We start from the raw sequence: 15,688 nt of genomic DNA, 5'->3' as shown, positions 1-15,688 counted from the left end.
CACTTGAATTCAATATGCATACCATAATGCATGAGGTTTGGGTGGAAGAACAGGTAATCATTAATTCCACTTAACAAAAAAAGCTACCAGCAGCAAATATACAACATATGTACTCACAGGTCTTTTGGGATGCAGCTGGCATTAAAACTGAAATCCTCTGAATCCCAGGCAAGTACTGTGTTTATAAAGATAGCTCCCTCATATTAGACTCCACAAATCTTTATTCAGATGAGGTAGTTGCTTAATTTAATCTACAACTACCAGATAGGGTCCCAAAAATCTTATTTTATTCGTTTAGACAGAACCAGAAGCTTGGCATGATCCCTGTGAAGCCCCAAATCATTTTACTTTATTTTACATTGTTGCAAAGCTTTGAATTTATCTGGATAGCCGACTTTCCAAGGATGTACAAATTCGCTTGAATAGAAACACCTGTCTTAAAGATACCTTTCACTGCCTTTCAATTGCTAGGAGACAGAATCAACCTGATCAATGATAATGTGAGAAGGAAGTCTGTGTCAAAAGAAAAGCAATAACTTTTATTTCTGTTTTGATGCCTAAATATTCTTGGAAATGACCAAGAAATCCAGAGCAATTTGATTTAAATGCTAGAAAGTCTTCTGGATAAATATTAAACACAACTTTCGCTGCCCTGAATACTGGTTATATGAGCTTTCTATTATCTTTCTGCAGGAAGCACGAAAGTGATGTCAAGCCCCATGGGGGCAAATAAGATCCAAAGTTACCATTTAGTCCAGCCCCGTCTCCATTACAGTCTCTCACAAAAGTGGTCCCACTGAGCAGAAACTCGTCTCTTTGGTATGAAATAAAACATCTGTGGAACAATGTGTGTGGTATTTAATAATGTTTACTAACAGGATGTTCTTTACATACAACCCCGATACACCTGCACCTTCGAAGCCAGTCACTTTATTTTGTAATCCTTAGCAATGGTTTATCATTATTTTGTCCCATAATTTTATCTTTGCTCTTCTTCCAGCAAAGCAGTTCCAATTTTTTATGTTTTTCAATAATTCTAATTTTATAAATGTTATTTATGAATAGGGAAAAGGCTGTTTTATTTCGACTTTACTGATGAGGAACTTGAGCTTCCAAAAGCTTAAAGGACTACCTCTGCCCCATTCAGAAACAAAACAAAACAACAGTTTGTAAGTAGTGGCGCCAGGATGTATGTCTAGATTCTTTTGACTCTAGATTCTAAGCTCTTTTACCATTGCTTCTCATGAATAAACTCTCTCATATAAACAAATAACTAGGAGGTTAGAGTCTACTGACTAGGGAAAACAAATTCACTGACATTCTGATCTTTGGAAAAGAACTTTTTTAAAAAAATTCAATAAAAAGATATTTAAACGAACTTAAAGAAATAGTGTTTCACTGGCATCCAGTTTCACAATGAGATACAAGTATCCAATTCAAGAAGGTTACTGAAATCTTAAAGAATACAGATCATTTTACGGACAAAGTTGTTTGCAGTTGTCTTTGTAAAGAATGAAAGTCCTTAAACCCCATTACATGGTGACTTCTCTTTCATTTTAAATTTTATCTTAGTGGCAAGAATAGCTCATATGGGCTTTAAGATAAGGTACGATCCTAGGAAACTAAGTATCCTATGAAACAAAATGATATAAAAAGAATGAACATGTCCAATAGTCACTTAGCAAAAACTTAATTAAGCCATGTCATGTGAAATATTTAATTAATTTATATTATGATATATATGCTATGTATTTTTGTATGGAACCCTAAACTATGGATACTTTAGTGACTTAATGTCTGCTGAATACCTGTCACTGGCTAGGATTGTGCTAAGGACTAGACACACATTCATTTAATCTCCATAGGGACCTAATGAGATACAAAGTAGCATTTTGTCAATTTAATTTTATGTAAATTCAATTAATTAATATATAGTGTATTATTAGTTTCAGAGGTAGAGTTCAGTAATTCACCAGTTGCATCCACCACCCAGTGCTCATTACGCTGTGCCCTCCTTAATGCCCACTACCCGGTTATCCCATGCCTCCACCCACCTCCCTTCCAACAACCCTTGGTTTCTTTCCTATAGTTAAGAGTCTCTCACAGTGGGTGCCTGGGTGGCTCGGTTGGTTAAGCGACTGCCTCTGGCTCAGGTCATGATCCTGGAGTCCTGGGATCAAGTCCCGCACCAGACTCCCTGCTTGGCAGGGAGTCTGCTTCTCCTGCAGACCTCTCTCCTCTCATGCTCTCTCTCTCTCTCTCTTTCTGTCAAATAAGTCAAATATTTAAAAATTAAAAAATAAAGAGTCTCTCATGGTTTGTCTCCCTCTCTGATTTCATCTTATTTTATTTTTCCCTCCCTTCCCCTACAGTCCTGTTATAATTTCTTAAATTTCACATGAGTGAAATCACATGATATTTGTCTTTCTCTGATTGACTTATTTTGCTTAGCATAATACCCTCTAGTTCCATCAACGTCATTTCAAATGGTAAGAATTCATTTTTGATGGTTTAGTACTGTGTGTGTGTGTGTGTGTGTGTGTGTGTGTGTACACAATGGGACACAAGTATCAAATTCAAGAAGGTTACTGAAATCTTAAAGAACACAGATCATTTTATGGTCAAAATTGTTTGCAGTTGTCTTTGTAAAGAACGAAAGTCCTTAAACACCATACACATGAAGATTTTATATATATATAACATCTTTATTAACACATCTGTCAAAGGACATCTGGGCTCTTTCCATAGCTTGGTTATTGTGGACATGGCTGCTATGAATATAGGGGTGGAGGTGCTCCTTTTGGATCACTATGTTTGTATCCTTTGGATAAATACCTAGTAGGGCAATTACTGGGTTGTAGGGTAGTTCTATTTTTAACTTTTGAGAAACCTCCATACTGTTCTTCAGAATGGCTGTACCAGCTTGCTCTCCCATCAACAGTGTAAGAGGGTTTCCCCATTTTCCACATCCTCACCAACATTTCTTGTTTCCTGATGTGTTAATGTTAGCCATTCTGACTGGTGTGAGGTGGTATCTCATTACAGCTTTGATCTGTATTTCCAGGATGCCAAATGATACTGAGCATCTTTCATGTGTCTGTTGACCATCTGAGATACAAGGTGTATTTTTCTAATTTTTCAGGTTCAGAAAGAGGAAATAAGCCAGGTTAAATGGTTTGCCTAAAACCTAGTGTCTAGTAAAAGGTGGAGTTAGGATTCAAATGCTATGCTCTGCACTAGACCACCCAGCTTCCCACAGTCCCTGTGTTGTTTTGGTAAACAAGAGCATGTTAGAGACACAACTTTGGTTCCTGACTGAACACAGACCTGGCAGAGAAAGTTGATAGGTGAAGAGAAAGGGCATAGTTAACCTCCAGAAGGTAAAATATGCATTTGGATTTCAGTGGTAGAATCTTGGGAAGAAGGAGTGGGCAGCTAAGATACTAGCAAGAGAGAGCTGGATCCCTGAGTTTGGTGACCTTTCATCGGAGACAAATAGTCCTGATGGTGAAAGAGGTTTCCTGTATAAAATGCTGAGATAATGGTGGCCCAAGTAAGCCACAGAAGCACTCTCAGACCTTCTGCACTGTAATAAACAGTCTGAGCTTATTAATTTGTGGAGAAAAAGAAAGTGTAATAAGGAGACATTTTGAGATAAGTTTTTGATGACACTGGAATTTTTCCAAAGCATTTGTTCACTTAATCCTATATTGGCTTTTTATATGTGGGATCTTGAAATAAACAAGGCATCGTCTTATGCCTTTTTTTTTTTTTTTTTTTTGCATTTGCTTTCAAGCTGATTAGTGCAAATGGGTGGAATTACTTCAGTGTGGTTCTCTTTCTATCTCTTTCACACAGTGGACAATAACAAATGACTTTTCAAAATATCTTGGTGATACCAGCCAAAAAAGGTCATTAAGTTTCTTAAGAGGACATAAGCTATTCACACTGGGTCTTCTAATATGCATATCCGTATAATTACACACGGTTCATTAGAATGTGATTATCACATGATAACAAATAAGTGATATTTTGTTTCTTCAGTATATGGAATGGTCACACTGTGGTATTATAAAATTATTTCTTTGCAAATTCACATGCAGTTTCACTCTCAAATTGGCACAGTCCATAAATAGTGATGCTTTTCAAACAACAAAAAAATAATTTCTGCTTTAGCAACCAAGGCTGACAATAACGTGAATATCTGTGTATGTTTAGATATTTAGAAAGTTATTTAATTAAACAGTAGCATCTATTATGTGATTTATAGAGCATGGAGTACTGTGTTAAGTACTTGAATATACTATCTTAGAAGATAAATAGCTAATAGACCAGATAGATAGCTATGTTCTTTAAATTAACACTTGAAAATATTTAAACATAAGGCTATTTTCTCTGTTTTGCAAATGAAGGAACTGAGGTACTGTACAATTAACTAATCTAAACTCTTAACAGCAAAGTCAAGAGAAAATAATGAAACCAACTGGCTTTCTTGGCTCCAGATAATATAACATAAAATGAAGATTAATAGTAATAAAATTCCAAATAACATCAAAATTATACAATCATAGAACCTCATGTGTAGTATATGAAGACATTATATAAGGTTCCATTCTAATGATACAAGTTTCATAGTTTTAAAAAAACAAATAATATGTCCTCTTGGGGAAAGAAAATTTATGTGCTATAGACATCCATCCTCTTAGAAACTGCTTCAAGCACCTAAAACCAACAATTTATCACTAGGAAAAGTCAAAAACTATTAGAGATGCCTCTAACCCTCCATTGTAACTGTTCCAATAGTTGACTTTAAAAATGGGGACCCATGGGACGCCTGGGTGGCTCAGTTGGTTAAGCGGCTGCCTTCGGCTCAGGTCGTGATCCCAGCGTCCTGGGATCGAGTCCCACATCGGGCTCCTTGCTCAGCAGGGAGCCTGCTTCTCCCTCTGCCTCTGCCTGCCATTCTGTCTGCCTATGCTCGCTCTCTCCCCCTCTCTCTCTCTGATAAATAAATAAAATCTTTAAAAAAAAAATGGGAACCCAGCTTATTTATAACTTGTCAGTGTGCTAGTATACCATTAAGAATTAAATTCAAATCATGATATGAGAACATGCTGATAGAATGGAAATATAATTCCATACTTTAAAAATAAATATGGAGAATGCCTGGGTGGCTCAGTGGGTTAAAGCCTCTGCCTTCGGCTCAGGTCATGATCCCAGGGTTCTGGGATCGAGCCCTGTGTCAGGCTCTCTGCTCAGCAGGGAACCTGCTTCCCTCTCTCTCTCTCTGCCTGCCTCTCTGCCTACTTGTGATCTCTCTCTCTCTATCAAATAAATAAAACTTTTAAATAAATAAATAAATATGAGTCTCTTTTTTTGTTTTTATAAATTTTATTTTTTAATTTAATTTTTTTTCAGTGTTCCAAAATTCATTTTTGTGCACCACATCCAGTGCTCCATGAGTCTCTTTTTGATCACCAAACCACTGCTCTCCATCTAAATGTGCTCTCTTCAAAATAAAGAAAACGGACACACTGTTTTAGATGTGGAGAGAGAAACAGAGAATAAATGTAGAAAAATATTACTAATTAGTAAATCTAGGTAAAGGGTGTTCATCGTGCCACCCTTTCAACTTTCTGAAATTTTAAATCTTCACTCCTGGGTGGCTCAGTCAGTTAAGCATCTGGCTCTTGACTTCAGCTCAGGTCATGATCTCAGGGTCCTAGGATCAAGCCCCGTGCCAGGCTCCGTGTTCAATGGGGAGTCTGCTTGGGATTCTTTCCCACTCCCTCTCTCTTCCCTTTGTCCCTCCCCTGCTCGCTCGCTCTCTCTCTCTCAAATAAAGAAATAAACAAAATATCTTTTTTTAAAAATCTTTACTCCTAGTGACCTCTCCTCAACCCAGACATTTCCACCTTATGCATTTGGCTTGCTGCCATTCCCGGACTTTTTTTTTTTTTTTAAGATTTTATTTATTTGACAAAGACAAGAGAGCTAGGGACACAAGCAGGGGGAGTGGGAGAGGGGGAATCAGGCTTCCCACCAAGCAGAAAGCCTGATGTGGGCCTCCATCCCAGGACCCTGGGATCATGACCTGAGCCAGAGGCAGACACTTAACGAATGAGCCACCCAGGCGCCCTCCTGGACATTTTAGATGCATATAATTTTAATGGTAGAAATTGTCTGCAAATCTCTATGACTTTACCAAGCACAGACACACAAATTTTTCCTGTCTCCATTCATTAATCTCTTAAACTGGCAGTTTTCAAGTACTTGGATATAATGGAATCTCTGTGAGACTCTTCCCAAGTTTTCCAAGGCTCCAGTCATCCATGTTGCTTATTTCGCCTGGGACCAGAATAAAGATCGTGAGCACCCTATTTTTCAAGGAATACCCAAAATGGTTTCCAGCACACAGATATTCTAGAAAATGCCATTTGAAAGAAGTCGTTTTCAAAAAAAAAAAAAAGTCATTGTCTTGAAGCCATACCACCCCTCCCCCCTTTATTTTCTATCTGTGTAATTCACAGTAAGCCTGAGTCGTGAGGGGTATAGGTAAGAGAGGATAAGTGGGTCTGTGGGAGGAGCATGCCACGTGACAGCTGTTCTCGCCCACAAAAGGTCTAGAGAAGCAGTCATTCGTATTCTCCCTCAAAGAGAAAATGCCTCAGTTCTAGCAAGAAGTAATCTGAGACGGTCAACAAATTACATTTTTTCCCCCTTTTAACTTAAAGTACACAATGAGACTGAAACGCATCTGTGTCAGACAAATTACTGGGAGTGACAGAGGTCTCACCCTCCAAGTACAGAAAAAATGAGGCAGTGCCAAGTGAAAAATTTCACTCCTGCTGTCTTTTCTAAAGGACAAGGGTTATTAATTCACAATTTCCTCACTCTGCAAGTCATGGGCTCTTACTTCCAAATTCCCCGTGGGGAAATCCTACAAAAAACTCAAACAGCCACAGCTCTTGCTACTGTTAATATTTTAGGTGTTGCATCAGTGGGAAAACATAGATAACTAAACATTTTGATATGTAATATGCAAACGTTTTAAAGGCCGAATAGCAAATAGATTCCTTTGTACAACACTTCCACCCAGTTAATAAGAGATATGTAGAGCCTTCCTGAGCTGAAGCACCAACTGTGCTATTTGATTCATGAAGAATAACCAAATAAATCACTGTAAAGTGCTCCAGACAAATATTTACTTTATAGCATTATAGGCTAGGTGGTAGGATTTGTACAAAGTGACTTAATTAAACAGGCTACCATGTAAAACACTCAGCCTCCAGCGAGATATTGTAATTAGCCCCATATCTGTAATACCCTAGGCCACAAAATACTTAGCAAGCTGGAGTGGACCTACTGGCAGAAAGGGAACACAGCCGGTAAGAGATGGATGGAGTATTTGTAGAATGAGTATTAACTAAGCTTCCTTTTCTCTTCCCTCGTATCAGGCCAAAGGAAAGACCTTTGAAGAACAATCAGAGCCATTCCTTCTTTTATCTTTTTTACAAATATTTATGAAGCGCCAGCCTTGCTTGTAGGTGGGTAGGATGTGGTAAAGAAGACAAAATCCCCGCCCTCATCTAATTTAGAAAGGTTGACAGATAACAGAGGAAGAAAAATATATATATATAACAAATGAGCATGTCTTTTCAGGTGAGTATTTTCAGGTGGTGGTAAGTGCCAATAAGAAAAATAAAGCAGAGTAAGGGACTGGGAGGTAAAAGAGTGCCTTTTTTCTTTTTTTCAGATGAAGGGTCAGAGAAGCTTTCTGTAGCAAGTGACTTTTTTTTTTTTTTTTTAAGATTTTATTTATTATCTGGCACACAGAGATCACAAGTAGGCGGAGAGGCAGGCAGAGAGAGAGGAGGAAGCAGACTCCCCGGCAAGCAGAGAGCCCGATGCGGGGCTCGATCCTAGGACCCTGGGATCATGACCTGAGCCGAAGGCAGAGGCTTTAACCCACTCAGGCGCCCCAGCAAGTGACATTTTAAGGGAAGCCTGAATAGAAGTTAGAGAGTGGGCCATGTCCCCATCTAAGGGACTAGCCTTCCAGGCAGAAGGAACACCAAGTGCAAAGGCCCAGGAGCGGAAACATGTGAGGTTTGTTGAAGAACAGAAAGGAGGCTACTCTAGCAGGAAAGTAGCAGATGCGGACACAGGTGGCCTGAAGCTGGATAATGCTGGGGCTGGTAAACCCTGGTAAGCATTTGGGATTCTTTCCTGAGAGTCCTTTAAATGACTCAAGCATAATATTGCTGGTGTCTTTACAGTGATGTTAGAGAAGAGGGCATCTATAAACATTCAAGGAGAAGAACTGGGAGACCATAGAAGAGGGAAGAATGAGAAAGGAAAGCAAATGGGATTTCACGAGGGGGGATAAACTCTAGCAGCTGGTCAGTGGGCATGCTTCCCAGACCACCTTCCAGCATGTATCTTGGGAGTTGTCATCGTTACTCTAGGAAGCCCCTTTTACAGTAAGTATTTTAAAAATTCAATATATTGAAGACTTGTGGACACTAAAAGACAAGGAAAACACCATTTATACACTTGCATTACTGAGAAAATGCTTGCTCTGATTAAAGCAACAGACCGGGCTAGAAGGCATAGATTTCTACTGGCATTCAGTTCAGTCCATAAATGAAGATAATTTCTGTAAACACATATACAACTCTCCAGGACAGATGCGAAACACAACACGAGCACCTCCAGCAAATTAGGACTGAGCAATAGGGTTTTCCCAGACGCACCATCCTCCCAAGCACCTCTGCTGATTGTCTGATGCATTTGGGGACCCTGTGCATCAGCTAGCACCCTGCATGGCATCATGCAATGCAGGGGATGATAAATGTAAGGGGATACCAAATTTACATAGTTGCCTCCCGTTTTCCATAAACAGTAATTTGTTAAGTCACAAAGAATGTCATCGGCACAGTTTTCAATGTTATGGGATAGACACGCTACTTGGAAGCCATTACCCTCAAATATACATTCTTTTTCCCCTTGCCTTCTAATCTCCTCACCCACCAATCCATTCTCCACAAAGCCTGCCAAGTCTCTTACCAAAGTCAAAGCTACTTATGGCAATCCCCTTCTCACGACCTTGCGGTGGTTTCCCACTGATGATGGAATAAAGCCCCACGTCCTGTTCCTAACAGTGAAATCTCTAAAGTATCGCTCCAGTCTACAGGCAATTCCTATCTTGGCCACCTTGCACCTCATGCTGGTGACTCCAGCGAACTTTGCTCACTCTCCCCCATGCTCTGAGCCAAATCCCAGCTCAGCCCCTTATTTGCTGTGTAACCCTGGGTCCTCCCTGTGCATCACTTCTCTTCCTATAAAATGGAAGTACTCACACTATATACTCATAACTCATGGGCTTTTCATGGGCCTAAGTAAATATACTTAGAATAATGTCACATACACGGCAAGTACTAAATAAACATGAGCTCTTATTATTGTTATGAATTAATGGAATTTCCTTGTTATTATTTCTCTGACCAAAAAAAATGGCCTTCCTGCCCACTCTTCTCCCAGAAAACTCCTACTTATTTTTCAAGACCCCACAAAAACATCACCTCTTCTCTAAATCTTTCCTAACACATTGACTCACTTTCTAGTGGTCTTTAATTCTTCTGTACTCTCATGATACACTGGGGCATCACTCTTCAAAAGCATTATTTGCACAACATTGATTAATTATTAACACATAAGTTTGCTTGCCAGGCAGTATATGAGTCCTTTGAAGTTCTTTGAAGGCAAGTCTATGTCTTCCTCATTTTGTATCTCCTAAACCCAGAGTAGGGCCTGGAGCACAGAGTCTTCCAACAAATGCTTTGTTCAATCAACTATTCAATCAGTAAATATGTAAGGACACACATATTTCTCAAAAATTTTCCAATGTTGCTTGGAAATATTGCGAGGAAACTGAAGAATACAAGGCACAGATTTATCAGGTTTAGCTAAGAAACTCGGCCCAAACTGCATATGTTTCTTGCCTAAATTGTGCCTAAAACTTGGCAAAAGCCTGGCATTATTTACTGGTTTGTTTTTACTCTTCCTCTAGCCATTCTAGTATTGACTCGTCAGGCAGGAGCTCCTTAGAGTATGAATGACGTCCTTTAATACAATTGCAATCAATCATTAGACACAAGAGTACACATTTCATGAACCTTTGTTAAGATGAGGGAAGAGTCCCAAGATATAGGTAGAATTCAATGGGGGGAAAGGGAGAAAAATACAAGTCTTTCTAATACTAACTCCAAGCCAAGGAATATTGCTCCTTGGACAGGGACATTCCCATGGGCAAGCACGGATAGATGGACAGAATGCATTTACTCTTCAGGAGGGGAGTGCTAGGGGAGGTGGGTAGTGAGCCAAGAAAGTAGGGAAGGCCATCATCAGTAACTTTCTTCACAGCATCACTGTTGATGGTGGAGGAGAACCACTGACTGTAGTGAGAACATCAGCAAAGGAAAGAAGGTTGAAGAAGCTGGACACTGTGGCAAGTGCCAGTCAGGAGAAAGCAAGCCACAGGAGTCAGGCAGAATAAGATTATGCCTCAGAAACTGTCACCCTTTGAGGTTAGGGAAAAATAATTTGCTGACCTAAGGACTTAATTTTCTAACTCCCTAACATTTCACTGACACTTTGCAATGTAAGATGTGTTTTTTATCGATATATATTTTTAAAGATTTTATTTATTTATTTGACAGAAAGAGATCACAAGTAGGCAGAGAGGCAGGCAGAGAGAGGAAGGGAAGCAGGCTCCCTGCTGAGCAGAGAGATGGATGCATGCGGGGCTCCATCCCAGGACCCTGAGATCATGACCTGAGCCGAAGTCAGAGGCTTTAGCCCACTGAGCCACCCAGGCGCCCCTCGATATTTTTTTTTTATCATCTAACAATGAGTGTGGCATCTACTACTGGGGTTCAAAACTGCAAGGAGAATTTGGAAATTTGGTATGGTGATTCAGAGTCAAATTAATGGGTCACAAAGTAGATGTGCATGGAAGAAGCTAAAGCAATTGAGAATATTTTTAAAATATCTACAACATCTAATCTTGCAAAGAACATGAATTTAGAGTACTCTTATACTCCAAATGAATCTTAAATGAGATAATACACAAGAGTATTCTAGCAACTAATTTAAAATACAGTAAGTGTTGGAAAGCATATAGGTAGAATCAGAATTTCTTCTTGCTCATAGCAATGCTCAATTCTGTATGTTGAGGATATAAAAAAAATAGTTCCTATGGGACCAGTTAACCCTGATCTTTGGATTCATGCAAGTCTTTTTTTTCTTAAAGATTTTATTTATTTATTTGACATGGAGAGAGAAAGAGAGCACAAACAGGGGGAGCAGCAGGCAGAGGGAGAAGGAGAAGCAGCCTCCCCGCTGAGCAGACAGGGCTCGATCCCAGGACACTGGTATCATGACTTGAGCCAAAGGCAGGCACTTAACCAACTGAGCCACCCAGGCACCCCTTATGCAGGTTCTTATAAGCTTTTCTTAGTATTTTACAGAGGAGCAAAAATCAGATTTTAAATATTGTTATATACAGACTGATGACCATCCAGAAGCATTTTCTAATACCTGGACTATGAAGTAGTGAGACTGTGTACCAAAAGAGATTATAGAACTATTTTCTCCAGAGTCATAATAAATAGGGCAGATTTTCATATGTCAAAGATGGAGTAATTGTGGTCTGCCCAAGGGTAAAAGGAAGCAATGAGATAATCACCCAAATTCCTTCCAGATTCAGGATTGTTTAAATAGTCTGATTAGTGACAACCCACTGGATATCTACTTCTGTTTTCAGATATTTTAAAAATAATCCCAGAGTCAATATTTCACAAGTCCTTCTTCAATCTTCTTCCATTAGCCCACACTTCATAACTTGGGTTTTCAAAACCAGAACGACACGTTCTTCTGACCAAAATATGAAATCTACAAATAACTAAAGATAAAAAAAAAATTGTTCAGTGGGTTTGGACATAAACTGCATCTTCTGCTTGCTTAGTTTCATCATGAAAATTACTTTAATTTCAATGCTGGAATCAAAACAATCCAGTCTTCTTAAAAGAAGCCTACTGTCTACTGTAAAGTAATAACATGTTTTTAGAGACTTCTAAGTGCATATCTTGGAATTTCTAACTTAAATGCATGGTTTGGAAAATACCAATCATTGATCGTGAAAGGATGGTTATATTTCATCATGACAAAGAAGCAAAAATAACGTACTTACACTCCTATTTACTCATGTAACTATTACATATGATGCTAAAAAAAAAACAATGTTTTAGATAAGAAAAAAGTCATTCAAATACGTAAGATATGTGTATATTTTCTAAAAAGAAATTTTCATGAAGTGTTTCACAAAAATAAATTTGAAAAATACTAAACATATAGCGAAATAAAACAACAGAAATAAATGTGACTATGAACTTAATCAGGACTTGGAAACAAACTGATACAGCTTTACTAAGCATGATGAGAAGGGGAGTATATGAGTTGAGAGGGGGGGAAAAAGTGAAAATGAATCATGGCCATAACTAATTTTATTAGTTTGATGACTAATGGATTCTTTAAACCTATATTATGGTACATTATAACCAAGTCATGTGTTTTAAAAGGGGGGGTAGTTTCTGACAATTTGCAGTAATTTTTGTTTTAACTCGGCTAGAGGATCATTCCAATAGCATAAATTAACTTAGATGTCATTTAATTGTTCTTTTTGTAACTTGCTGCAAGAAAATTTATATAATACATGAGTGAAACTGGCTCTTTCATCACTTTAAAATTTGGGTTCTTTTGAAAAGAAAAAAATCCAGTATTTATAGCTCATGTTCTTAGCACATCAAAAATCTATTCTCAGTAAAAGAAAGGTTACATTATTATATTCAGAAACTCTATAATAAGGAAAATATTACCAAAATTTTAGGAAGATTTACCATTATCTGAAAATTAGCTTATTAAAATTAAATGTCCTTCTGGTCAAAATAATGGTTGATATTAATACAAGCAATAAAACATGTAAGTCTGTTAGTTAATTGTACATTTTCCATCTTTGTTCTTTTTATGAGAATGAATTATACCCACATCCCTTCTCCTATTCAGTTATACTACTTAGCAAACTATATGAAAATACTCACATTAGGGGTGGAGTAAACCACAAGAGAAAGGAGTTCTTCAGTACATACTTATATATAAATCTCTATATACCTATGCTGCCATTGGTAGGCTTTAAAAAACTAATCATGTGCATTCTATGTATGAGACTAGAATTAAGATTTAATTCATTAAAAAGATGACCAAAAAAATTCTCCAATGAAGCAACTGTATGAGCAGTAGTCCATTTTCAGAAAACAAAAATAACTGTATCATTTTTAGCTAGGTAAAGTATGCTTTAAGCTAAACACGTGGTACCCATCAAAGGCAAGCTATATATTACTAGGAGTAAGTTGAATTTGCCAAAGCACTGTGCAATGTATGAGACAAACATTTTGGAGGAGTGGAAAGCAGAATGCAAGTAAATATTAATCTGCAAACCCAGACATCCTCGGTTTATAATGCTGGCTGGCCACCTAACATGCAGTGATAAAAATCACTGTTAGAATTGTCTGTCAGAAAAAAAAAAAATTATCTGTCAGAAGTACCTACCTGCTCCCTTTATTGCAATGGTCCTTATTAAATAAAAACTATACAGATACCCAGTTTTGAAGGGTATCTTTATCTGAAAGAAAATATATCCTTCAGAGAAATCTGAAATGCCCTAGCACTGATGATGAAAGTTTATTTACTTTCTAGTGGGCTTTTTCTTACACTTCATTATCATACTGATTTAAGGAAGCTCCCCCCTTGTATGTAACATACATGTTAAAGGTGGCAGATTCAGTGCAATTTTTATAGAAAGTTCTTGAATGTATTTACTTGCTATTCCTAAGTAAATGGGGGAATTTATTTATTATTGCCAATCAATCTGAAGTTCTTTTTTTTTTTTTTTCACAAGAGGCTCTTAAAGAAAATAGCAATTTGAAACCAAATTAGACTAAATAACCATGCCATTTCAGAAGTGGGAACTTTGTTCTCCCTTTCCCTAAGTAAAGTCAATAGATCAAAAACCCACTAGTCTCTACACTACAAACATGGCAATGCAACAATGAAGTTTGACTTTAAACATAATCTTAATAAATAAACTAGAACTAAGCTTAAAATACTAATTCTCATACCAAAAATACACTACTGAAAAATGTCAACAACAGCCACCAAACAAAGCCCCCAAAAAAGTCAGCTCTCACCTCAACAAAGATTCAACAAAAACCTGAATGTTTATAACTCCTTCGGTATTTAATTTACCTGGAATCAGCTAGGTATTTTTTATAAGCAGTAATCTTAAAGACTCCCCACAGTTAAAGGCTTATTTTATCTGGAAACAGCTTGGCAGCACAATGATAACTGAATACACAGTACACTGTGTCTTCTCCAGCGGACTCATTCTCCATTCATTTCACACTCGTGGTATGCATTAGGAACGAAATTCAAATGTTCTGTTTTCTACATTTCTAAACCACAGCCACTAATGAAAAGCACTGCAGACACCTCCAAGTCCCATCTTACCATGTATGAGCCACAGTGAAGCGCCGACGTTGCCGGATGCTTTTATTCACCAGCAACTTTCTGAAAAAGCATGGTGAGTTCCTCGGTGAACTGCGTGGAGAAATTTTAGGAGATGTAGGTCTGTTTCCCGGTAGTCTCGGAAGCTCGAGTTCTAAGTGCATTTGCTCCTTGAAAGTCTTGATGTAAACCTCAGATTCAGAAGCAGTAAGTTCTTTTGAAGACTCTTTGGCTGTCATGTCTTATACAGAGCGCTGGCTTTCACCACCCAAAACAAAAACCTCAAACATAGCAGAGACACAGCTGCAGGTTAGGAGGCTGATGAGTCTGCAAACTGTTTTCCAGTTTAATTTCAGAAGCCGCGGCTCCCGTGCGTGAGCTGCTTAGAGCAAGAGCAGCATACTAGAAGAATGGCAAGTCAGGCTGTCACAAGGAGCTTTATCAGCCTGGCTTTGCCTCTGAAAATGCGCCAAAGTGCTTCCTATGTCAGTAGCCTCCTTGTGGATGAGGTTCGTCTGCAAGCTACACACTGACACTCACTGAATTCATTCAGCTGAATATACCAACTCATGAAATATTCATAAGGGCTTCTGATAAATCCTTTGCATGTATTTTTTTAAAATCTTATCAAGCAAGCTGCATTCACTAATGGATAGTCACCAAAACCTAGGCACCTAGTCACCTGTTTTGTTCACACAAAAAGCAGAACTAGAGCCCTTCCAGCATGTGTGATGTTTAAAGTCTTCATTCAGAATTATCTTGCCCTGTAATGCACACAACAGTGACTCCACCTACCAAATGCTTATTGGCCTAGGATTATTTAAATAATTGCACTCTGGTTTCCCCTCAACAACACTCTTCATTGCTCAGATTTTCACAAAATTTGTAAAGCTACTGTGCTCTTCACAGTGAAAACATTACATCAGGGACTATCAAAAAGCCTAGCTAAAACAACCCCCCATATTCCATTTTCTGAATGAAAAAGCTGATTTGCTGAAGTTTTTCTTTTCCCTCCCCTCTCCAGAAGATCCAAAACAGCATCAACATTTACAAAAAAAAAATAAAA

At 38.2% G+C, this 15,688-nt stretch overlaps 1 protein-coding gene across 5 annotated transcripts in view; it reads right to left on the bottom strand.

The window, feature by feature from the left end:
• Positions 1–15,688, bottom strand: part of PDE4B (phosphodiesterase 4B) — a 566,020-nt gene that overhangs the window by 366,329 nt on the left and 184,003 nt on the right. The window contains exon 1 of one of the 5 annotated variants that reach the window (XM_059135177.1): positions 14,626–15,037. The exons of the other annotated variants lie outside the window; for them this stretch is intronic. Within the exon in view, the coding sequence (XP_058991160.1) occupies positions 14,626–14,861 (236 nt within the window). The 5' untranslated portion in view covers positions 14,862–15,037. Of the gene's footprint in view, positions 1–14,625; positions 15,038–15,688 lie in introns of those variants that run through there. 5 annotated transcript variants of the gene reach the window in all.

The sequence above is a fragment of the Mustela lutreola genome, chromosome 10 (assembly GCF_030435805.1).
Source record: "Mustela lutreola isolate mMusLut2 chromosome 10, mMusLut2.pri, whole genome shotgun sequence".
Taxonomy (NCBI): domain Eukaryota; kingdom Metazoa; phylum Chordata; class Mammalia; order Carnivora; family Mustelidae; genus Mustela; species Mustela lutreola.
This window is presented reverse-complemented; position numbering and strand designations above follow the sequence as displayed.